Source organism: Leuresthes tenuis, unplaced genomic scaffold (genome assembly GCF_036924035.1).
Source record: "Leuresthes tenuis unplaced genomic scaffold, fLeuTen1.0.hap1 SCAF_5, whole genome shotgun sequence".
In the NCBI taxonomy this organism is placed as follows: Eukaryota; Metazoa; Chordata; class Actinopteri; order Atheriniformes; family Atherinopsidae; genus Leuresthes; species Leuresthes tenuis.
Window position 1 is genome coordinate 10,658,433 of NW_027325359.1, and position 24,508 is coordinate 10,682,940.

The window sequence follows — 24,508 nt, forward strand, 5'->3', positions numbered from 1 at the left end:
AATGGAATACAAATTACAGGACTGATGTTGATGATCTTCACTATTGCAGGGGTTAATGACTGGAATATGTTATGAGTAAAATGATGAAGTGACCATTAGTTTTAGTTTGATGGTGTGCCCTCCCCATAAAATTGTATATTAAAACTTTACATCCTCCAGTTACAAAAATACATTGTTGCTTCCTTGTGATTTACTGCGGTTCTGCTAGATGGCCAGTAGATGTCACTGTGTGTCTGTTTGACTGGATGGGAGAAACTCACGTTGCGTGCAGTAGAGACCGGTCCAGCCGGGGCTGCACCTGCACTCCCCATCATAGGCACTGCACTGGGCTCCGTTGTGACAGTTACAGGAGTTGAGACAATCAGGGCCCCAGTGCCCAGAGGGACAGGCTGCAGATGCCAGAGACACAGTCAACTTCATTGTCACACTCTCTCCCACATTTACTCTGTACCCTAAGACATGCATACATGAAGCACTGAACACTTTTTGAGGGAAAGTTGAGACATTCTCCGCATATTCATACAATGTATTACATGTTATAATTTGAGTATTCCCTGTGGAAAATCCAGAGTGATCATTACTCTCCACCCGCCTGTATCTTACATCATATGAGAAGACTTTGGTGTCAGATTGAATATCTGTTAAAAATGAGTTTTTAAGTTATTTTTATTTTAAGTACTGTACATGCACACACACAAAATACACATCAATTTCCCATGGCATGGCGGCTCAAAGCTCTGCTAATGATCTTTGGCCTGTGCTGCAGTAAATCAAAGAGCATAATGTATTACAACAACCATTTAAGCAAGCTATGTGTTTTACATCATCTGGGGCTGAGGGCAGTTCTTGTGAATGGGTAGGGTCATGAAAATGACTTATGTGTTTGAACGTAAATGGGAGAAATAAAATAAGGATTGGAGATGGACAATGGAAGGGTGAGATACACGAAAAAAAAGGATGAAGAAGTGAAGCTATACCCTGAGAGCAATCTTCTCCAATCCAGCCAGGGAAGCATTGGCAGGAGCCATCGATGGGGTTGCAGGTGCCGTTGTTGGTGCAGAGGCAGATCTCAGCACAAGCCCTCCCGTATCTGCCGTTTGTACAGACTGCAAAACAAGACACATCCCTTTACAAAGCAGATCTGATGAATTATCATTATTACCATCAGAGACCAGTGAAACCCATTAACATCATGACATGAAACTTAGACGTATTACTGAGAACACCTTTGTAAAAAACAAACTCATCCTGTGACAGGTTGTGTGAACATTTACTCTAATGAGCAATATTGTTCTATTTGAGTTGACACTAAGTGAATTGATCTGTTTAGACAATAGGAGGAGTCGATCTCTGCCTCCTGTGGCACTATTGCCCCATTTCCACCCACTAGAGTGCAATGAGTGATATGCCACAGAATTAAAATAGACCATGTACACAGACCACTGTATAAATATTTCATGAAATTAATTTTTCAATACACTCCGGCACTCTTCCATAAAAGATTTTTTCATTGAAACCTCAATTGTGTTTTTTGGGAGGACCATGGGGCAAATGGTAACCATCAGGATCATGGATCTGCAGCACAAGCAGAGAGATTAAAGGTCTCATATAAAGAGAATAGCCCAGTTTTAGAAATCTGATAAGGTGGCTCACTGTGAAAGAGATGGGTCGGACTCATTTTCATGTGGGGTGATTTTAATGATTACATTTCTACTGGTTTTCCCTTCTTCTTGAGAGCTCTTTCAAGCTCCTTCAAGCAGGTTGTCATTAAGCCATGAGGTTGGCTCCCCCATGCTGCTTCTGGGGTTTCAAGCCTCAACTCACTAGGAGAGCTTCATTAGGCTGGGACTTTGTGTGCTGGACGGAGGACAAGTGAGGACGCCGATGGGGCTCAACAAGAGTAGAATATGCTTGTTGTTAGCCACCTTCGTCCCTCGTTGCCTAACGCCTGCTCAACAGTAATTATAGCCACGACAAATTGGGACTGGCTCTCTCATCTTTACTTTTTGCTCTTCCCTCAGCTAAGCTATTAAACTTTTATTTATAAGACACATCTCAAAACCATGAAAGAGAATTAAAAAATCCCCAATTGCCTTTCTGTAATTTATAAAAAAATAGTAAATTATAAGAAGTGAAAATCTACAGCACATTTGAATGTATGAGTCTTGTCTAATGCTACACTTTAGGACCAATGAGGAGCCACTAACAAGACAAACACAGTATCTTTGGACACAAATGATCACACATGAGCTGATATTAATCTGCAAACATGCATCCATTTAGTATATCCACTTAACCTAATTCAGGGTCGAGGTGGGGGGAGGTGTTGGAGCTTATCCCAGCTGCCATTGGGCCAGAGGTGGGGTACACCCCAGATGGGTCACCAGTCCATTACAGAGACAAACAACTATGGGACAATTTAGAATCACCAGTCAACCTAACATGCATGTTTTTTGGACCCACAAATACAGGGAGAACATGCAACTCCACACAGATTTGCACCAGGGACTCTCTTGCTGTGAGGAAACAGTGGTAACCAATACACCATCATGCAGCATAAGCTGCAAACATGTAGTTCCAAATATGGACAATGGGGACATAAAACTGCACTCATAGAATATAGTTGACATATCAACAAAAACTATTTACGCACCTTTGAATCATTTTGCACATTTCCAATAAGTGTTCTGTTTATCTTTAATACTTCAGACTCAGTAAAACATCAAGCCAAACCTGTTTGGCTCAGACAGTGATCATAGATGAGTTGAAATGACTCATGACCTCTTAAACAGTCATAACAGTTAAATCAAATACATTTTGGGCCAAAAAAGGAACATCATGGAAGTAAGGCTAAGCTTTTTTTCAATTTTTTTTCACACAAGGTCTTTCCATGTAATTAAATCATCACCAGGGCAATTCACAAAAGACAGATTGCCTTGAAAAAAAGAGAAACAGATGTGCACATGAGTTGCCTCTTTGTCTTTGTATATTCATGAAAAGTAATTTACTTGAAGCTCCCTTTGCTGAAGTAGGCAAAGGGATTTTTTGGCTTAAAGAGTGGATCTGAGCAATTTTTAACTTTCTTTTGAAGGCTGATTTATTTATTTATCTACTTATTTGGTATGGGGTTTACAGATACCACTAATTTTTTGTAGTTTGAAAGCAAAGGTGTCAGTGGGAGACACAGCAGTAGGACATTGTGGGAAAAATGTACAGGTGTACTCATGATGAAAACAGTGAAAAAAAAGGTGTGTTTTACATTAAATTAGTCCTAAAGCATTACTAAATATTTCAAGTGTCAATATAAAGTAATATTTATACAATAATTTTCTACAATATTAATCAGTTTTATTTCCTAACCATTGAAATTCAGACTTTTAGTATTTTCTATCAAGGGAAATTGGTAAAGAATTTCAAAATAGCTATCCACAGTATCCATCAGTTTTTTTGTTGTTGTTGTTGTAGCAAAAACTAAAACTTAACAGTAACATGATTTGACAAGAAGTTAAAATGCAGGAAAAGGTCAAAAAGGCTAAGAAGGCTACTTGCCTTGGTTGCACAAAGAGCCAGAGAAGCCGGACAGGCACTCACAGTGGCCAGTGACATGATGGCACGGCCCAGTGCTGTGTACACACTGCGGACACGACTGGCTGCAGCGTTTCCCATAGAACCCAGGAGAGCAGACTGCAGCCCAGCAGAGTGTGACGAGAGAGGAGAGAGAATTCATCACCAATGTTGGATGGAACAAGAGGTATATAATTATGAGACACAGCATGACAGCGATCACAGGAGTGGGGGGTAAACCCAGGCGGGAGGAAATATAGCAGAAGAGAAAAAGATAGAAAGCAAAGGGTAATCACTGACATTTTATCTGTTGCCACAGAGGGAATAGTAAAAGAGTTAGTAGAACTGTGAAAGTCTTATTTATGTCAAATCTCGAAGAATAGCTATATGATCTAAATATGTCAGGAAACCCACAACTGAGTGTTAATAATACAGATTTGATTTAAAAATGTAAACCAAGATATTCAAATGCTGGTATAAAGGTTATTCTACTGACATTGCAAAGATCATCAACTTTGCAACAATCAGAATAGGCTTAGGTATCGGTGTCATTTTCTCATTTCTTTTAACGGAGGATTTCTACTTCAATGACAATATTCTGAGGGGATGACTGGGGTTTCCCTAAATAGATTATTTTAGGAAACTAGTCGGGGCTACAGTTTGACAACCACTGAATGTGAAGTTTACCCAGAGGGTTCAGATTTTATTTCAAGCACCAGGTAGGATACATTTTTGTCAGCCTTTAGAGATGTTTGTAATCCCTCAATTAAACTTTCACTGAAAAATAAAAGACTCTCTCACACACACAAAACTGCAGTCATGAGGCTTTTACCTGATGAGTAAATTACCTGTCTAAATATTGAATTTGTTGGCATATTCATTTCACACACATGCACACACAGTTTGTGTCGCTCTCTTATATTCAACTCAAATAGATGTTTACAGGTTTGTGACTGTGAATGTCTCTCCTAATCAGTGAGCTCCTCACTTGAGAGCAGCTTAAGACAGACTCCCTTCAGAAGCCAGAGCTGGCGCTCCCAGTGAACATGCCCACTGATGAGCCTCAGGCGAGGACTTTGAGTCTCCCACTGTGAGCTGGTTGTTAAGGACAGTGTAGGAGGGTGAGAAGTATGTGTGCTTATGTGCATGTGTGTGTGTCTTGGGGATGCCGCAGGGGTAAAGATGCTGTGATTAAGTGATAGCTGTGATGAAGGATTTACGCTCAAGCCATTATGACCGACAGCTGAGTGCCACTCCTCAGTGGGCAAACACTTTAACAATTCTTCAAAGATCAAAACAAGGTCAGTGCTGTGATGGAGTTTGTTACTGCTCAGTTCAGTGGCAGACATTCCTTAAGCTTTGGATTAAGAGAGGTTGCTTTGAGAAAGAAACGGAGGCTAACTTCTTTTGCATGAGGTTCCTCTGTATCCAGGTGCACAAACACATGTGCCATCCTCGGGAGAGCAGGAGCCTCCGTTCTGACAGGAACAGCTGACTGAACAGTTGGGTCCCCAGAAGCCTTGTGGGCACACATTATCGCAGTGGATTCCTGCAGGCACATTAACAAAACAAATATTCAGTGAATGCACACTAAGAGGACAGAAGACTGGTCTGCTGAAACCTTCGAAATAGTGTGCCATCTGTAAAAGCACATCATTACTGGGCAGTATTCACAATGCTTGCTCTTAACAAACCTCTGCAGGATTATTCAACCAGCTTGGATCCTCAATTGGTTTTAGTCTTGAATAAAGACTTGAATAAAGAATCCTCAGTTTGAAGTGAGTGCTTTTTTATTTTTCATTTTTAGCTCAGCCCATCTATCACCCTCCGTTTCTCCTTTCCAAACGTATTTTATATTTGATCTGACTGGGGCTTCTTGCCAGTGCACTGTGTTGATTAACAGGGTTGGGTCTCCTGAGAGCCCGAGCTAGTCTCCCATTCTCTTTCAGCAAAGCTAGGGTTGTGTACAGAGCTGAGGGGAGGTACTCGGGCTACAAGAGCACAGTCTGGAAGTGTCACAGTGTGTATGGTGCGGCTCCAGCCAACAATTGAAAAACACTGCATCCATACAGGGTTCTCACTGTGCACATGAATGCATTAGCACATCCATCAGAGCAGCACGTTTTTTTTTTCCAGCCTTTCAGAAAACTGGGATGAAAGGAGAAAAGTTACCCGTGCTGTGCTACATACAGACATGTAGCTTCATAAAATGTAATATTCTGTATATCAGTGCAGTTGCACATGCACGCACATTGTCACACACTCAAACACACGCATGCAAACTCTGCAACCTCTCAAGCGCCAGCTATGTTCGAAGCCTCATTTGAAATTTCCTTTGAATGTGAATATCTGAGAAAGGTGAGGCCATTAAAGCAGCATTAGTGCAGTACCTTTGAATTAAACCTGGACCAAACTCTTGGGACTAATGTTATACAATAACCACGGTACCTTAGGGCTGGCATTGAGGAGTAAAGGAGAGGAAATGTTAGCACTGATGGGGCGGGGGGTGATTTAGTCAGGAGCCAAGCCGTGGACATCAAAAGGAGGGCAAGGCATGTGCAAGCGTGTTTGAGGTTCTGCTAGGCCGGCCAGAAAAAAAACTCAGACTGCCTTTGCTGTTAGAAAATGAATGCAGACAGAGCATCACATTTCTCAGTCTAATGGCGACAAACAGAGGGTCTCTGGATGTCTTGTGAGAGAAAAGTAGAAAGAGTGAAAGAAGCCTGCACTGAAGTCTCTTCAAAGCAGGCTTTTTGTTGCAAAGTGCCAGAGGTCCCACTATCCAATTTGTACAGAGTGAGCATAGAAAAGCAAACCCCTCTTTCTCTTTTTATCCCTTGCTCTCAGTGCATATAAACACACAATCAGTTTACCTGCTCTATGACATGGATTAGGATCTCCTTAAAAGTAAAAGGCAAGGTCCTATTTAATATGGGCTTGTATGAAGCCCCAGCATCAAGTGTCTCTGTACAGAGCTCTTGAATTTTTTTGTTGGCTGATGTCAGGTTTACAGCAGACCAGCAACAACTGTGTAAGTCAAAGACAGCTTATCTTGCATCTTAGCTTGCATGAATACACTTCTGAAGTCTGAAGTCCACGCAAACATTATAATAAAACCAACAGCAACTAGACAGAGGAACACCATACCAATTCTGAATCAAGCACATACAGTGTTCATATCACAGCAAAAAATAGCATTAGACTTTCTGTAAATAGCCATTTCATTCCATCTCTAACTTGATCCTGTGATAAATTCCATGTAGTCCTCTCCTTCCCAATTCAAGTATGTATGTGTGAGTGTGTGTGTGTGTTTGTCTGACCCAGTGGGCTGCATGCTGCCCTGAGTCCTGCACCCTGGTGACTCAATTAAGGCTGACAGATGGTCCCGACCTGTGCAGGATTCAGTGCATGTGAGGCCCATTTTTGCCGGCTCTGTTCTTGCAGCTAATAAAACCCACATTGTTTCCCAGAATAAATGCCCTAAGCTCAGGAGGCTGAATGGAGTGGGCTGCTGAGAGCTCACGGGCTTGACCTTTCCTCCTGAATCTTTTCCCTCCCTGACTGTTTCTCTCTACCCAAGCTCAGAGACTAGGTCCTTTGCTTGGATTTGACATTCAGATATGACGCTTCATTTTTTAGTATAATGATCCTCACCCTTACTGTGACATTCACACGTTTCAATCACCAACTCTATCCTTGTGATCACTCGCTTTAAATAATCATAAACAGAGAACGTACATATGTCTATGTGAGTATATAGTATACTGCAGGGAATCAAAAACATATATAAAGCACCTATGATGATAAATAAAGACTGAATAATCTGATGAAAAAATGGTTCTGTCAGTTGTTATGAGATTTCACATTCAGCTATAGCACTTTGATTAACGGACAGAACAAAAAATAAAAATACCACAGTCTGTGTTCAAAAATCAAGAAAGTAATCATTTTGAATCAATTTTTAAATCGTTATCTGATGACTCCACCACTGGAGGAAAATTCAGTCATTGTTTATTACCACTGAGTAAGGCTGCATATCAACAGTCAGTGTATCAGCCAAGAGTTTTAATTTAGAGCTCAGTTCTCAATATCTCTTATTTGACTATGCCGTGGGCTCATTGGCAGAGCAAACTAAATGTTTAATTAACAAAACATTGCTCAGATAGTCTATAAATATACTGTACAAAACAAATCATGAATCCCTATGCATAATTTCCTGTTTTGGTAAATCAACATGCCTGACTAGCATCTTATGTCTTTGATTTTGAGCTGATGAGGATATCTAATTCATCCAGCTCTGATCTCTGAGGGCTGAGGCTATTTCAGCTCAGGATGGGAGCCTGCTCTGATTTTTTTAGTAGTACTAACCTGTCCATCCAGGGAAGCAGCGACAGTAGCCAGTTACAGGGTCGCAGCCATCGGCATGGCTACAGTCACAGCGTTCACGACACTCCAACCCATATGTGCCATCCTAACAATGACAACTATAATGTTACATCTTTAAAAAGCAAAATACGGCAGCCACTACAGATTTTATTATGACACAAAATGCTCAAGACTCATAGGGCTTTCACAGCATTTTCTCAGTTAGAAAAGACTTACATGACAGGACTCAGCGCAGTGCTCCCCCCTCCACCCAGGGGAACAAGCACAGGTGCCATCTACGGGGTCACATGCAGCTCCATTGCTACATAAGCATGTATGGTTACAGCTCAGACCCCACGTACCACCGGAACAAAGGATGGAGCAGTCTACACCCTGCCAGCCTTGGTAACAGAAAGCAGAAATGCATCAGACTGGTCTGCTATATTGATTCCAAAGCTTTGATTTGAACCCTGAAGATAAACTTCAATTTAGTGGATCTAATTAACGTGATAACCAAGAAAAGTGTTTGCTACCAAGCTGGCAGCACAAAGCATAAACTTAGTCTGGACTAGAATGGGAATATTAATATGAAATTAAGCGTAGTTCTAGAAGTTTTAAAAGTGAAATCTTTTTGACTTTGGTGAGTCTCTGAACTTTTCTAAAGTGCCATTTGGAGGTTAAATTTAGTACTTTTCAGATTAAACTGACTTTAAAATCAGTTTATCCAGAGTGTTTAGATAGTGTGTTTTTATGACTTGGTTTTATGACTTTTTTTTTTACAGCCTTTTGTGTAGGGTTCAGTATATTGCCAAAGAACTTTAGCATGTAGAATAAGAAGTTGTGGATCAAACCAGTGAGGGTCTGATTCAGGAGGCAGACCACTCTATCTCCTGAGCTGCAGCCGTACTAGGTCATTTAAATCAGGTGTGTAAGCTAAGAGAAACTTGTAAAACATGTAGAGCAGGGGGATCTGAGATAAGCTGATTTATATGATGTATCACTCACTAAACTGGAAACTGAACATGAAATAAATGGAGAACAAGAATAACCTGGCAGTTACAGTTGATAAAATGTATACAGAAGAGCAATAAACAGCAAAGACTGCAGGAGGATTGAGACCATATGTACAGGTTGTATTGTATGTGTATAAATGTTTATCCATGGAAAAATCCGATCTGTCAGATCAGACAGTATGCAGTACAGTTTGTGCAGCACATCTCATAACATGAATGACTTGCTCCAAACTGCTTCCATGGGTCAATTACTCTTACCTTCCCTGCAGATGCAGGAGCCATCGATCGGTGAACAGGATGCGTGATTGTGGCAGGAGCACGTGGACATGCAGTTTGGTCCAAACAGACCAGGTGGACACACTGTAGCGCAGTCCTCACCCTGTAAAGGACACAATGAAAAGTAATCAAGCAAATATTTTGCATTAAATGCTGACTTTGGCTTTGTTCAATTAGGGATACTATAGTCAGAACAGCTGACTAGTTCATAGTTCACTGAATTGTTTACTTAGACCAGTCAAACTGTATGAGTGTACAGAAATGAAGCAAATTAACTGTACATTTGAAGAAGAAGTTCAAAGGAAGGACCACATTTAATCACCCCAAGGAATCACTTCCAAGCTTACAGTTATGCACTCCATATATTCTGACAGCATCTACTCCCAGCCATGCTTTTTGTAACCCTGCTTCACCCCATCTCTTAACTTCTTTCTACTTCTTAGACGGTCTCTTCTCTTTTCAGCAGACAGACTGGCAAGACTCCAAGGCCCAGGAATCCACATTCTCCACTCACCCCCTCCAACCAAGGAACGAGTGAGTCTGCCCTTCAGTCTACCTAGTTTCACTTCATTAATACAACCATTTCTGTTCTCAATATACTTCATTTATATAAGATGTGGTCCTTGCCTTCTTAAATAAGTGGTGGATAATGTAGAGTATCTGTGAACATGTATCCTGGAAGGGTTTTTTCAGTTTACATTTTGGACTTAAGTCTGAATAAATTGAGACAACAGTTAGATTTTAACAGTAAATATAGAAAGCTGCATCATTAAAAGTATGCTAAGAAGTTAGAAGTTATTTTTTGTAATCATTTAGTTATGAGAAGTAACTTTTTCTTCTTCCATTCCCTCTTACAGATGTGTGTAACTGTTGAAGCTCAAACTTTTGATCGGCTCATTTTCAAATTGATGAAAACTACAATCACTAACAACCCAATGTTGCACATCACTCTGCAGACACCCATCTCGATATTCAAAAGCTACTGATGAGATCGTAGACATTTGAGATATTTCTATCATAAAGAGAGATCAAGCGCCAGAATAAAGTGGTTTATCTTTCAACATTCAATTATCTTGCCTTGATTAACAGTTGGATTCCTGCAAGAATGGTTAGGTCACAAGTGTCAGAGAGTCCATGAGAGAGGCCAGTGAACAAGGCTTTGGAGTAATCAGCATCTTATATAGGCAGCTAAACGCTGACAACAATGCCATTAATACCTGCTTCTAAAGAGGTTGTTGCATATATGTTGTTGTGGCATCAATTATATAAACAAGAAGAAGTATTCCTTCATTTAAAGAAGAGCAAAGCCAACAATGGAGGCTTTTCTTGGTGGTAAAGATATTTCCGCTCTTGTCCTGACTGGTGTAGCAATTGTTTTATTTCCTTTATTGATCAGCTGGTGGTACTTCAATGATCTGACTGCTTAAAGTTCCTTTCCGAGGTACAGTGATAGACAAATAGCTTGTCCAATCATGTGTCAAGTATCTTTTTAACGTACAAGCCCTATTTCCAAAGAGTCTCAACAAACCAACTGGCATTTTAGGATATTAATCTTCTATTGTGGCCGTACATCTGACAGAGCACAGTGGTCATACTTTCTTGCAAGCCTTTAAAGTGATAATGAGCAATAGTTCTAGTCCAGAGCTTTTGAAGTTTTTTTGTCAATTTTGATTACGTTTTTCGCCCACTTTTTAGACCAGTTCTTATACCTGACAATTGTCAGAAGATTCTTTTTTTTCTGAAGCCACTTTAAACTAAACTATGAATCATAAAAAGCCCCTAACTCAAGGGATGAACTAGTGTTGAATCTACATGTAACAGACAACTGATTAAATAGACAATTTTAAATTCAGGCACTAGGTTACTACCAACAATATATAATTCAGTCCCATTTCTTCAGTTGGATCTATAGAAATTGGAACACATGGATAGTGTAGTGGTATGATTGCCACCTTTTGTGAGGGAGATCTGGGTTCAAATCCCCTGCATGAAAGGTACTGTCTCCAGTAGGGGTCCTTAGGCAAAACCCCCTTACCCTATATGTAAGTTGCTTTGGATAAAAGCGTCTGCTAAATGCATAAACATAACATAACATTTTAACAGGCAAAAAAAACCCAGCATTTTTGCAGCAACAAGGTGATTCCCAAAGAGCTATTAACGAAAAACTTGGAAGATCTCAGTATGGTATACAGTGTGTCCATAAAGAAATTTTGAGGAACTGAACATGTGGCAGAAAAGAAAATCTACAGCTGATCAACAGTATCTGAAATTAATATCCTTAAAAGACAGGAAAAATTTCAGAAAAGCCCTGACACAGGACCTGAGAAATGCATCTGGATCTTCAGTTGATCCATCTACTATTGGCTGAATGGTCTCCATGAAAGGTGGCTGGCAAGAAGCTATTCTTAAGAAAGTGAAGCAGGTAAAAATGCTGAGGGATGCCAAATGACACAAGACATGGACTGAAAATCAGTGGCAACAGGTCTTATGGGGTGATGAATCCCATCGAAGCAGTGTTTGAAAAGGTTCTTATGTTGCTTGAAATGGTTAGGCTTTTTTTATGACTTAAGGCACTTGATAGGTCACATACACAGCTTTTCAGAATGACATCAGAAGTATGGACTATTTCACTGAGATAACTGATTATGTCATCATCTTCTAACACGGTCAAACATGGCTTCCTTGTTTATTTTGTCTCACATGTATGAGAGGTGGATATATCATAAATCGTGATTGCAGGCAGCACCATTGTCTACACCCTCATTAGGTCAACAATGTGAGTTAGCAGTGGCAGGGACGACAATATATGAGAAACTGGCAACAGCCATATAAAAAACAGGTGTAAAATCAAGCAAATAAATTCCACAGGGGAAAGCTGTATCTCCTAGGCACCCTTGACAGACTGCTGGCAGCTCCCATTCTACTATTAATGAGAACACCAATAAGAAATCAGCAGCCAAGCCTTTTAGTCCCTTGCCATTGCATTAAAATGAACTATCAAGTAAAGGACATAGAGTATTCCTATGTCCTCTACAACCTGCTGTCATTATGATTTCTCTGCTTTAAAGGCTGAGCACAACCATTTTCCACTAGTCTCGCCCAACCCTCAGCTGGAGATCACAGCCAGTGAACGAGTTCCCACACCCTTCTTTTCAAACCCTACCTTGATTGACAGGTGACACAATGATTTACAGTTCCAATTAGAGGCCCAGAGGAGTCCTGAGTGGATCTTGCTTCGCTCACCAGAGTGCTGGGGGACTGCTGGCTGCTCACTGCTCTCATTATCATTTTGAACTCAGTTTAAACAGGAGGCAAGAGGAGATGTGCCAGTGGACGCCAGGGGCAGAACACACATCTTAAAACGTCTCTCTTCCCCGTACACCACATAAAAGCGCCCGTCTGTGAATTAAATTTTTATCAATCGGCTGCAATAACCTTTGTTCTGCTGAAAATGACAGCTTCTAGACTGCTAACAATAGCAGTTCAGTTCCAGTTATTAAACGCGGAGAGAAGTTTGACCAGCTGGGGGGTTGGATAGGTGGGGGTGGGCAGGGAGTGTTCAGTCTTTCTTCAGAGCACAGGCAATTTACTGGTGACTGGACTCATGGATAAAATGTCATACAGTCAGAAATGGCCACATGGATTTTGCTGATATCCATGGCTGTGTTGAATTCCACTTGGTTTCACCCTTCTAGTGCAGACACCAGGAGCTGGACTGCTCTCCAGAGTGGAAAGGCAGCCCTCTCATTAGTCATCTGATTCATATTCTTTCAGAGCAGGACAGGACAGAAGTCTGAATGTGGAGAATCATTATTAATACACGGGCTGCCAGTGCATTGCACGAGAGCAGTAAGACCTTAAAGAACACAGTCGATGGAGGCAGCAACTAGACCTGAACCCCTCAGAGACAGCCATGTTGTCCTTTGCCAAAGTACTAAATTCATATCTATTAGTATCTTAATGTAATTGGATTGCATTTTTTCCAAGAAAGTCACAAGCTGACACACATCGATTAGACTTTTACCCATTGAGACTAGATGCAAATGGTACCTCTAATTACCAATCAGTCTCACTCCTTAGCAGTGCATATAACGGCTGGGTGAGTGAGTGCAGTTCAAATTTCATGCAGCATGACAGAAAATGAACCTCTGAACCTTTTGATGAAGTAAGAAAACCTTAAGGGATGTGGATGTTATTTGTTTTCAGCACCTAAAAATGTCAAACTGGAATCCATTTCTAATGCATTCCTCCTTCATAAACAGACCTATCATCAGGACATGTTAGAAAATACACAACACTGTGTGAACAAGCTACAGATTGCAAGGGACAAAGCCTGAATAGGTAACATGTAATCACTTTGTCCCAGTCAAAAAGAGCATGTCCAATTACTAGAGCTAAATCAAGCGTGCAGGTGCTCAGCCTGTTCCAACACTTTGCTTGGTTTGCCCCCCGATGGGACTCCAGAACAAAGATGAAGTAGGAAGGCTTAGTCTTATCAGTGCTTCCCTGAGGAAGTGACTTCACTTCAAATCATGGGCTCAACACCATCATCAGCCACATTTCAACAGCTCAACTTAATAATAATTATGTGCTATGCATTTGGCACTAACAGGTAGCAGCTACACAGTTTTGTGCTTCTAACAATGTGTCTGTGTTGTTTGCACAGCAGTCACTTTGTTAAAAGTTAAAAAAAACAAAAAAAAAACAGCTGTGAGTGTTCACCTCCCCTTCCCCACTCACAAACACACCAATCCTCCATATGAACTCTGTCTGTTCCCATCTGACTGCCTCCTTTTCTATCCAGCTTTTGCCCTCTAGGTCTGTTTAATAGATCTGGCAGCCCTTCCCAGCAGCCGCCAAAGAGAACAGGTGGAGCAAATTAAGACACAGTCTGTAACCTCGCTCAGTAGCTCAATTCACCACAGTGGCCCGCTGTAAGACACAGGCAATTTCCACTGAAATGTAATATTGGCAGACTTGTACCTACTCGGTCTCTGTTGCTCTGTAACTTCGGATTGCGAAAAAAAAGGAATACAATGGGGAAACTGATTGAAGTTCCCCAACTAATTTGACAATTGTAAAAGGGGACAAAATGGCTGAACAAAAACGACTAAAACGGAAGCAGTGTGAGATTACATTTTCTCTCACTTGGTGCAGGACTGCAGGTCAAAACTCACTCTCTACCTGTCAAGTTGATCTTACATTTCCTAAGGTGTATGTGAAATACACACAATTGACTGTTAATGTCTGCACAGGGTTGTAACATAGAATCAAATATATTGAGGGGATGTCCGGTGGTGCAGTAGAGCATATCCATAATGAGGCAATAATAAAACAGCTCACCTTGCTTTTGACTGTGTACAGAAAGCTAAAGTGAAACTGGGACCACCTCCAAAACATTACAACCACAATCACAGATACACTTTACAGCCACACACAATATGAACCTTCCCATTAAACCTGTAACCTTCCCAATTAAGACTCATATAGTGGAGTCATGAAATATTCCAGAGGATTAAAAGTAGGAGATAATCTCACTAAAATATAACTATTACCAGAGTAAACTGATTCTCTTGAATTTTAATAATCATAACAAGGAGCAAATTTACAGTGACGGGCATTTCATGTTAAGCTGATTAAATCAGTTGGATGATTACAATTTGGGATTTCTGTTACTGTACATAATAAGTTAAAGATTGTTCAGTCTTTTTTTAACACAAATTCCTGGAATTTTTATGTTTTCATGTTATCTAGGAAAATATTTTAAAGCAGCGTTAGAGAGCTGACATACATAATACACATTCCTGACCCTGAAACTGCTCTGGAGGCTGACAAACTATACTGCAAAATATTTCCCGCCCAGCAACATATTGTTTTGCTTTATGGCACCGCGTCAGAGACCTTTGCCAAAATAAAGAGAACAAGAACTGACATTGGACTGGACGCAAGATAGATACTGACTTTAATCTCATACACCATTGTTTATCCATAACATTATTTCTATGCAAATGTTACACTGCCACATGTTTATATACACCAGACTGTTTACACCAGCTCTAGTTCCTCATTTACTCTAGTAATAACAGTTATGTAACACATCAGAGATTGAAACCTTACAGTTATGGTTCCTGTGTCTCAGATGAAGCCTCAGACTTGCATGCAAATAAGCTTGTAAAAATGTTATTATATAAACTATATAATATAAACTTATTTTTTAGTTTTTGAAAATCTCAAACCAAATAATTTAAAGTTTGCAATCATTTAAAAGGTCCTCAGTTAGCTTTCAATACATTACAATGTAATGAATACATTGCATTATGTTTTGATGTCACATAAAAGCCTTAAACGAATGTTAAATCTTTTAATTAAATTTTACATTTAAATAGAAACTTTGCCTCTATTCTTATTCTTATTATCATTATTGTCTTTTTTGAGAGTGTGTTAGTTCATCACCGGAGTCATAGTATATTCTTTATAGGTCATAATAGGTCCTCTAAAATGACACTTTGTGTGTATTTGCCAGCCTCTTCAACGTGATGATCAATTCATGTACACAGAAGTGCCCGTGTACAATTCAGATGGAGATTTCTTTCCAGTAACTCTAGGGAGCCAAAGAGCAAAAAAACTGCCCGATTTCCTGGTGCTGCAACAATATTTTTTGTGAAACAGGTTTTACAGTTTAGGCATACTTACTGCCTATTTGTTCTTCCCCTTTTCCATTAAGTAAAAGCTATCTGTGTGTTGGTTTGTGTAACATAAATCTACTGCCATCTTGGTGTGTCAGCTCAGAACTGAGACAGATCTGAAGTTTAGGTCAAATTGAAACAAAAAAACATAAAATTTAGAACAGCAATGGAATACTGTCATAGCCGTGGCAACAAAATAGTAGTGAGTGTACATAATTCTCACCATGAAGCCAGGGGCACAGATACAGGCACCTGTGACAGGATCACAGTCAGCTCCGTTGACACAGCTGCAAAACAGCATGCATCCCTCTCCGTAGTATCCAGGCGGGCAGGTCTCATTACAGTAAAGCCCTGTCCATCCTGCAGAGCAGGTGCATTCACCAGAAAGTGGATGGCAGCTACAACATAATGAGAGAAAAATATGGGACAGCAACAGAAAGAAAGAGAGAGAGATGAAGTTTCAGCACTGAAACTATCAAAACTTCATTCTTGAGCAGGATCAAAGTGTTAAGCCTTTGCCAACAGCAATTCATCCATCCATGCATCTACGTGCTCGGCTCAGATAGATGTCCCTTTTCTCCTTCATTCTGAAATGACTTCTATGGCTGATGCCCAGCTCGTGCTGGAATCAGAGCATTAACACTGCATTAACTATGAATACTGCTGAGAAATTATGAATGAAGCAAAGGTTGCGATTAAAATCTAACTAGATGACATGGCTGAGAGGTGTCCAGACTTTGGAATGAGCACAGGCTTAGAACTAGGAAGAGACAAAATTAAGTCGCAGGAGACTTTATTCATATTGAGCAACAGGAGGTTGTTTCAGGTCCTGGTCATAGTAAAGGTGTGTGGGCCTGCACAGATGTCTCATTTACCTGACAGTGTTGGTGGTATTACAGGGGCAATACTTGTCACAGATGAAGCCATAGAGGCCTGGAGGACAGAATCTTTCTTGACAATTAGGGCCTTTAAACCCAGTTTCGCAAAGACAGGCTCCAGTGATGTGGTGACACTTGGCACCATTTTGGCACTCGCACTTGTGGTTACACTGTGGACCGTATGTGCCCACAGGACAGTCTTCTTGACATCTGGGGGAAAATTACAGAACAATTACACTGCAGCTGCTAATCAAGATTGGTCATATGAAATCCACGTGTTAAAAGGTTAAATCTCCTTTAAATGATAACACTATTTAAACCATAGCAGCCAAAAACACATAGTTGACAGAACATTTTTTCATGGCAATCTACAAAATAAGGAATTGACTGTTTATGTTTTAGAATATAGCATGTCACTGGGTTTATCATATTGAAAACAACTCTAACTTTAGCTACTACTACATACTGTACATAATTAACATTTCAACATTAAATTAGAGAATTTACTTTAAAAGATCAAGTACAACATTTCACCCAGTACTTTTCAGGGAACCCCTGAAAGCAGAGCCCGCTGTGAGCACTTCAGTATCTCTGCAGGGGCTGGGTGACTACAGAAACTAAAATTACCATGGAGTTTCTCTACACGAAGCTCTGAAATACATAGGAAAATGGATTTTGGCTTCACTTAAAAATACAGACTTGACTATATAATACTGGTGGGGTATCAGTCCCAGGAGTTTACAAAGGTATTATGAATAGCTCAATTAGATCAGCAAATGTTCAAATTCTGTTTCATATTTAAATTGCCTCACGTTTAGCTTCATCAGGGGACAACTGTGTTATTATACTAGACAGGAGAGGGTGGGGGTTAACACAATCTCAGATTATTCCTGGCAGGTTAATTCACCTGTCATTGACAAAATGAATGAGGGCAATTTTGCTAAATAATAAAGGAAAGGAAAGGTCTTGTAAAGGAAGTGTTTCCATCAAAGAGACAATTGCTTCAGCTGAACTAATAAACGCACACTGCTCTGAGCTGTTCTGGCAGGCATGGGAACTGAAAAGATCTGTGGGTTTCGATGAAACCTTAATATAAGCCCATTACTTATAATTAATGAGCAGAACCCAAACAGCATGTGGCCCTTGGTGAGATCAATGGACTGGCAGGGAGTGGATGTGCATGAAGGCTGATGACATGAAATCTTGCCAGCCAGTGTACAGTAGAAGATTAATTACACATAAATACAACTATTAAAAGCTTCCACTCTACCTTTAGATGGAATAATTGGTGTTTATGAATGCTTACTTCTCTTGAGCGTGAGAATATTCAAACTTTTCCTTTATTTTTTTTAAAGAACAGCTAGGTTTGTGTCTCATCTTGAAGTCAACAAAGAGAATAGGTCAATGAGTGGCTGCTTAATGTGTAACTGTCTGCATAAATCATTCTTTTGCATTGAATACAAATATCAATAAATCATGCCATCGTCTGAACTGTTTTCAGAAGTTTGCTCTCAAAAAGGCTTTTGTGCATAACGACTGAATTCCAGAAGTGTCAGCTGCTTACCTGCGTCCACTGAAGCCAGCTGCACACTGGCACTGCCCTGTAATGTGGTCACACATTCCGCCATTGCGACATGAACAGTCTTTGCTGCAGTTGATGCCATATTTGCCAAGAGGGCAGGGCTGGGCACACACTGAACCCTTCAAAAGATAAAGCCAAGAAACATCATATGAGGCCCATCACCAAAAAAACATTAGGATTTTAATACCCCAAAAGAAAATCTCCTCAGTGATGCTTGGATAATTCATACCGACCATCTCCTGTCTTATTGTACTAATGAAAGTGTTATACTTAAAAAAAAAAAAAAAAGTAAACTCACAAGTCTTTATGAAAAAAAAACATGTCTGTCTTTCGATTGTTATTTTTGTACATCAGCTCAAAAACAAAATACTTTTTATTTTTCCTGTAACAACAATGACATTTCATCATTTTCTTCTCCAGGGCTTTTCTTCTTCATTACTTTCTTAGTGCGTGCGTGACCTACCGTCCACCCAGCAGGGCAGGAACAGTCTCCAGTGATGTGGTGGCACATTCCTCCATTCTGACAGGGGCAGCGCTGCTCGCACTGAGGCCCATGGCTACCAGAGGGGCAGCGCTCTCCACAACTGCCATCACACAAATCAAGGGTCAAATGTTTCAACACACAATAACAGCTCGTTGTAGAAAGTGCGTGTTGCTGGTACTCACAAGGCTCCTGTATACCCTGGTGCACAGATGCACTCTCCTGTCTCATGGTTGCAGGTGGCACCGTTGAGACACTGGCAGGGTAACTGGCACACCTTGCCATAGTAACCTTTCTCACAGGGCTCCTCACAACGCCATCCCTGGTAGCCATCAGTGCAGACGCAGGCACCTGTGATGGGGTTACACTTAGCCCCATTTCGGCACTGGCACCGATTACTGCAATGAGCACCCCAGAAGTCACTCTCGCAGCCTGCAGGCACACACAGAGAGGGCATCAAACAGGCCGGCGTAACAAACACAAAGATCATATGCAACACTATTTACACTTTAATTGTCCTTTAAAAGCAAAAAAAGTCATTCAGTTATTCATAAACAATCTCTGTAACACATACGACAGTTCATCATTAGATAAAATGTTACCATTGTAATGTGGGCAAAGTGTGCTTTTCATCTTAAAGGATATAAAACCTGTATTAGTGTCACTGTCAATAAATGGTATACACAGTGAATAAAAACCAGTTCTGAAATTAAGATAAAATCTATGTAGCCCAAGGCAGACAATTAATCTGTGCCATTAAAAACAACTCAATGAGCCACAAAGTTTCTGGGTCTTCAGTATCAAAAACACTGCAATGGCATTGTGGTTTCTGATGGAGATTTGAGGAAATCCCATATCATTTTAAAACCTGAAACAATAAAAACACGGCTTTTTCAAACTTTTATTTCAGTTCAATAATAACTTAGTTTTTGTCTGAATGCTACAGATAAGTAGAGGCCAAAATGTAGGCTACTGTGAGATACAATACTGCATTGCTGTGTTCCGTCTCTCTATGTTGTCTCTCTGACAATAATAAAATCATAGCACATCAGTAGCCTCATCTTTAAAATTCATTCTCTGTCTTCACTCCTGATCAGAGTCACAGGCCGTATGGGAGCAGGAACATATCAAAGTATGCCCCTAGCAAAAATCTGAGGAATATCCCCTGGAGGTTTCTCACCACCACAAAGTTGCAATAACACTGTCAAACGTGATTAGAAAACTTGCTCAGAAATCACAATGAGACTGTGAGACCACAGATTCTATGGTTGCCGTACTAACATTAGCAAAATCATTACATGCATATTTTCTAATTTGTGATAGATGATATTTTCCTCAACTGTCAAACTTATATAACAAAGAAAATTAAGCTTTCCATTTATCACATTTTCATACATTATTTCAGACATAACAACATCCAGCTTGAAAGCTCTGGATATCATCTACAAGAAATTCTGATGTTGCCTTCATCTTGCTAACTAACTAACTATGTTATTACTATCACAATCACTCTTCTGTGAGCTTCATCCAGTTTTTCATCTGGATGCCTAAAAATGAGAGAACAGGCCTAAACCCCCTAAATGACTAATCTTTTTGAGTTTTAGTTTGGAAAAATACACGGGTGAGGCTATAATCAAGCTATGTGACAACAACATATATATATATACAGCCTGGAGTAGCAATCTTTAACCAGGAATGAACACCTTAAAGAGACCTTTTCGCTATTGACTGGTTTAGTTATATCAACTATGGTAGCTGCATTGTGTGAGTTAAAGAAGAGACCACTGACACTAAGTGGTACCTGAGAGAAAGATGTACCTCAATCCTCAGGGAATTGCTCTGTTTACAAAACTCAATAAAATCTATAACTACAAGCAAACTGCTAATTTTCAAGGTTAAATGAACAACTGACTTCTGTGTGATGAACAATCAGTGATGAGATAGAGTAGAAGGCAGTCTTCACTCTCACCAGGGTAATTGTTCTTTTCAGAAGAGTGGTGATTTAGGTGATTGTTGTGGCCCTATGTCTCTCCATCAGCAGCAGCAGCTGTATTGTTTCACATAGAAGCTCAGCTTGAGATCAAGCCATCAGCACAGTCAGAACGGCAAATATTCCACTATTGATTTTCACATCATTGCAGACTCAATTGTAAAAATGTAAAGATGTTACACCCCCTCATTGTATGCTCGCTTTGCCAGAGCTGTGATCAGACAGAGTAGGAGCTTAATGAACCCTCTTTTGAGGACGGCACTGAGGCCTGTTTTTCCAGGTACACAGCAGGATGATGATCAGCCCTTGGCTGATACAGACAGGTCTACTCTGAAGGGGGTCTCTAAACGCTGGGCTTGTGCAGTATTACTTCTGCGGTTGGACAGACTAGAAGCTGCATTACAAGGCTCACACTGATTTGATCTAATCTGCTCCGGGCCTCCAGTCTGCCATGAATGAGTTCCCTGAAGGCTGAGCTACTGCCACGCAAACGACCCTGGCACATTAAATCCGAGGTGTGTACGGGCAGTCATGGTAATGAATGAGCAGTTTAGCTGCAGCTTAGTTTAGCTGTCTATAAGCAGTCATCAGATCTCCCTCATCACAGCAGAAAATAAGCAGTCCCCACAAGAGGCATCATCATCTCTGGTTATAGTTCAAACATGGTCCGCATTTCCAGCAAGTGCATTTTAAATTCTTACATGTGTAACTGAAAACATCATGTCAGTAAAAAGTAAATAAATAAAAGATTGCCATCAAGGTAGAAAAAAAAATCTATCTAGAACTTTTTTGTTGCTTAGCAGCTCAACAATCGTTGCCATTCAAAATTTGAAACCTTCTTTAGCTTGCAGTTAGCAGCCTCAGCATATTGAGAGCAAAGCCCATTATCTCGCTGCCTCTCTGCAAAACAGAGGTTCTCAAACTTTATCCAGAAGTCTCTCACTTCCCAGCTCTGACAGCTTTTAACTGTGATTAAGGAGTCAGAGTTCATGATGAGCTGCAGGTAAAAACAGGGAGAAACAGCAAAAGAAAGTAACGTGGTATAAAGGCCTCACTTTCTAGAGGGTACATCTAAATTGTGTGTGGTGATGAGGACCCCTGTGGGTTTTGGCATGTGGGTAACAAATCCCAAACAAGTCTGTATCTGGAGAAGTTACGATCCATCCCATTAACTGGTCTGGCCTAGGTCAGTGTGCCTAACCAGAGGACACATGCACCTGCCAGCCTGGACATTTAGTGCTCATAATGCATAACACTTAGAATGTGGATAACCTCACACACACAAAGAAAGGTCCAGTCCCAAGATACCAGGTTAAATCCCCTTGGGTGGAACAAAACAAATCACGGTTAGGGCTACAGTCAGGTACTGTAGTAAACTTCTGAAGGTGATGTTTGGAGATTAGACTGAGAGAGACACGAAGGTGGTTGCTGAGCTTTGAAGCGTGCTCAAGAGTCTGCATAATCAGAGGCTGGCCGCAACAGGATTAAAACCAAACAGCTTTCAGCAGCTGACTTCATTCAGACATTCTCATGAACTCTATAGCAAACTTTTTGTCACTGTATTGTATAAGAATTCTGTGCCACAGAAAGCAGCCATAAGCCTCTCAAAGCTAAATTCAAAATGAGGGTGTGAGTCAAGGTCTTTAAACAGAGAATAGCTTTCCCCATTCTTGAGTTTTACACTTGATTTATTCAGCTGGATACAGGAAAAAAGAAATCTTCAATTTCAGCCTAATCAAGTCTGGGCTAAATGCTGGTCACTTGGGAATGTTAGTGCAGACGGCTGTGTGCCATTTTTCCCCAACTCTAACTAAAAAAACACATTATTGCAATTAGAATATTTGGCACAGAGCCTGACCTCGCTCCCCATAGCCCGAGTCACTCATTGTCACATAAAGCACACTGTAGGCACTTGAGGGATAAGTTAAAGACATGAAGGCCCATGCTCTGGCTCCTGAGAGCCTTTTACTTCATGGTTACTTTTAGCAGAGCTGGTAAAGCAAAGCAAAGCTGCGTGACTCATTTTCTTGATGAGTCTCCAACAATGCCTCATGAGAAGCTTCCAACTGTAAGTGCCATATTGTGTGAATCTGAAATTTTACCACTAGCTTTGTTCTATCTGTTTTTCTCAACAAAGGTGAATTTTCAAATTAGACTTCATGGTCACTACTTAAACTGCCATAAAGAGACATGCTTTCTTTAGACTGAAAATATAAAGGTTAATGTTGTTTTTAAATTTCCATACAATTGAACTGACAAGATAATTTGCATGATTCTGCTATAGGTAATAAGAGTTATTGAATAAAGGCTCGACTCCCAATCAGCTATTCATCACAGCTACCCGACTCAATGATGCAAACTAACAGAGTGAAAAGCAGACAAGACTGGTTCAGGGTCTAGAGGGAAAGTGATGATTGTTGTGTAAAGGGAGCAATTTGCACAGAGTGATAAATGTCTCCCAGCATTGTTAAAATCGAGGCTGTAAAAGCTGCCAATATGCCACAAAAGAGGCTCCACTGTCCTGTCTCTGTTCTGCTGACATCTGTTAAGCAGTTATTTATTAGTCCTCAAAAAACTTTAAGTTAAAACTTAAAGATACTTCCACAAGAGCTTGACAAATGAGATTCCAAACATACAGAAGAGGGTGCCAATAATAATGTGGGTCATTCTGCTGAAGTGGAATAACAACCTGCTCCAACTTCTGCTGTTGGGCGTGCCTTTTCTTCTACCCTAATTCATCTTAGCTGAGTCCCTGTGTGTTTGTATTTCCCTGGGGGTAAGTGCAGCAGAGGAGCAAGGGGAAAAAAATGCAACAAAATTACTTTATGAACAGTTTACTTCACCATAATGCACCATATGCTCACTCCTTATACAACCTTTCGGTTGGATAAGAAGTAACAAGATTTGACTGTTGCCTCTTTGGAGCCACAAAACAAATGAGTGAATAACTTAATTCTTTTAGGACCACACATTACTGATTAAAAAGTCAGGCTATGTTGTTTATCCAGAGAAGGATCTGATAATTTGTCTAAGTCTTACTCAGGATGTGAACCCAGATCAATAAAGGTCCAGCAGGGGCCAGCCAACTCCCCTCGAAGCACATCTCTAACAGGGTTAACAGGTCCAACAGTTGACCAAGACATACAAGGCCAGATCATCTCACACTTTATTCCAAACAACCACTTAAAGTGAGGCTACTTTAAAGGGTGGCCCTATCTTTTCTAATAAAGTTGGCTGTGCTGGGCAGTAATGCAAGCAGGCTGCGAGGGATGCTTTGCCTCAGTGCTGTAAACCAGTCACATGCACAACACAACCCTGCACGGCTCATGAAAACTTGTGGATCAGCAAATTGTTACACAGCCCACTGCTCCTTCAAATTAATAATTTACCCTTCAACCTGTCCTGCAGAAAACAAACCCTTTGCTCATATCCCCACAGGACATAAGCAATAAAAACCAATCAGAGCAGAGATGGGCGCCCATATACTGTACACAACCACACACAGTGACAGGAGTATAAATAAAGCTATAATTGTACTGCATTTCAGATATACCTCAAAACAGTCATTGGGATTGACATGATCACTCAAAAAACAATGTCACCCCGATGTTACCATGCTTAATTTGCACACATTGATTTCCTATTTTCAATTATTAATTCTAATTAGGATGAA

General features: G+C 40.4%; 1 protein-coding gene across 1 annotated transcript in view; it reads right to left on the reverse strand.

The window, feature by feature from the left end:
• megf11 (multiple EGF-like-domains 11) overlaps nucleotides 1-24,508 on the reverse strand; it is a 73,461-nt gene that overhangs the window by 6,849 nt on the left and 42,104 nt on the right. The window contains exons 7-18 of the mRNA XM_072385927.1: nucleotides 19,031-19,277; nucleotides 18,828-18,948; nucleotides 18,347-18,483; nucleotides 16,780-16,992; nucleotides 16,128-16,302; nucleotides 9,201-9,321; nucleotides 8,167-8,330; nucleotides 7,933-8,035; nucleotides 4,967-5,113; nucleotides 3,550-3,684; nucleotides 978-1,106; nucleotides 261-389 (exon numbers count right to left, since the gene is read on the reverse strand). Coding sequence (XP_072242028.1) covers nucleotides 261-389; nucleotides 978-1,106; nucleotides 3,550-3,684; nucleotides 4,967-5,113; nucleotides 7,933-8,035; nucleotides 8,167-8,330; nucleotides 9,201-9,321; nucleotides 16,128-16,302; nucleotides 16,780-16,992; nucleotides 18,347-18,483; nucleotides 18,828-18,948; nucleotides 19,031-19,277 — 1,821 coding nt within the window. The remainder of the gene's footprint in view (nucleotides 1-260; nucleotides 390-977; nucleotides 1,107-3,549; nucleotides 3,685-4,966; nucleotides 5,114-7,932; nucleotides 8,036-8,166; nucleotides 8,331-9,200; nucleotides 9,322-16,127; nucleotides 16,303-16,779; nucleotides 16,993-18,346; nucleotides 18,484-18,827; nucleotides 18,949-19,030; nucleotides 19,278-24,508) is intronic.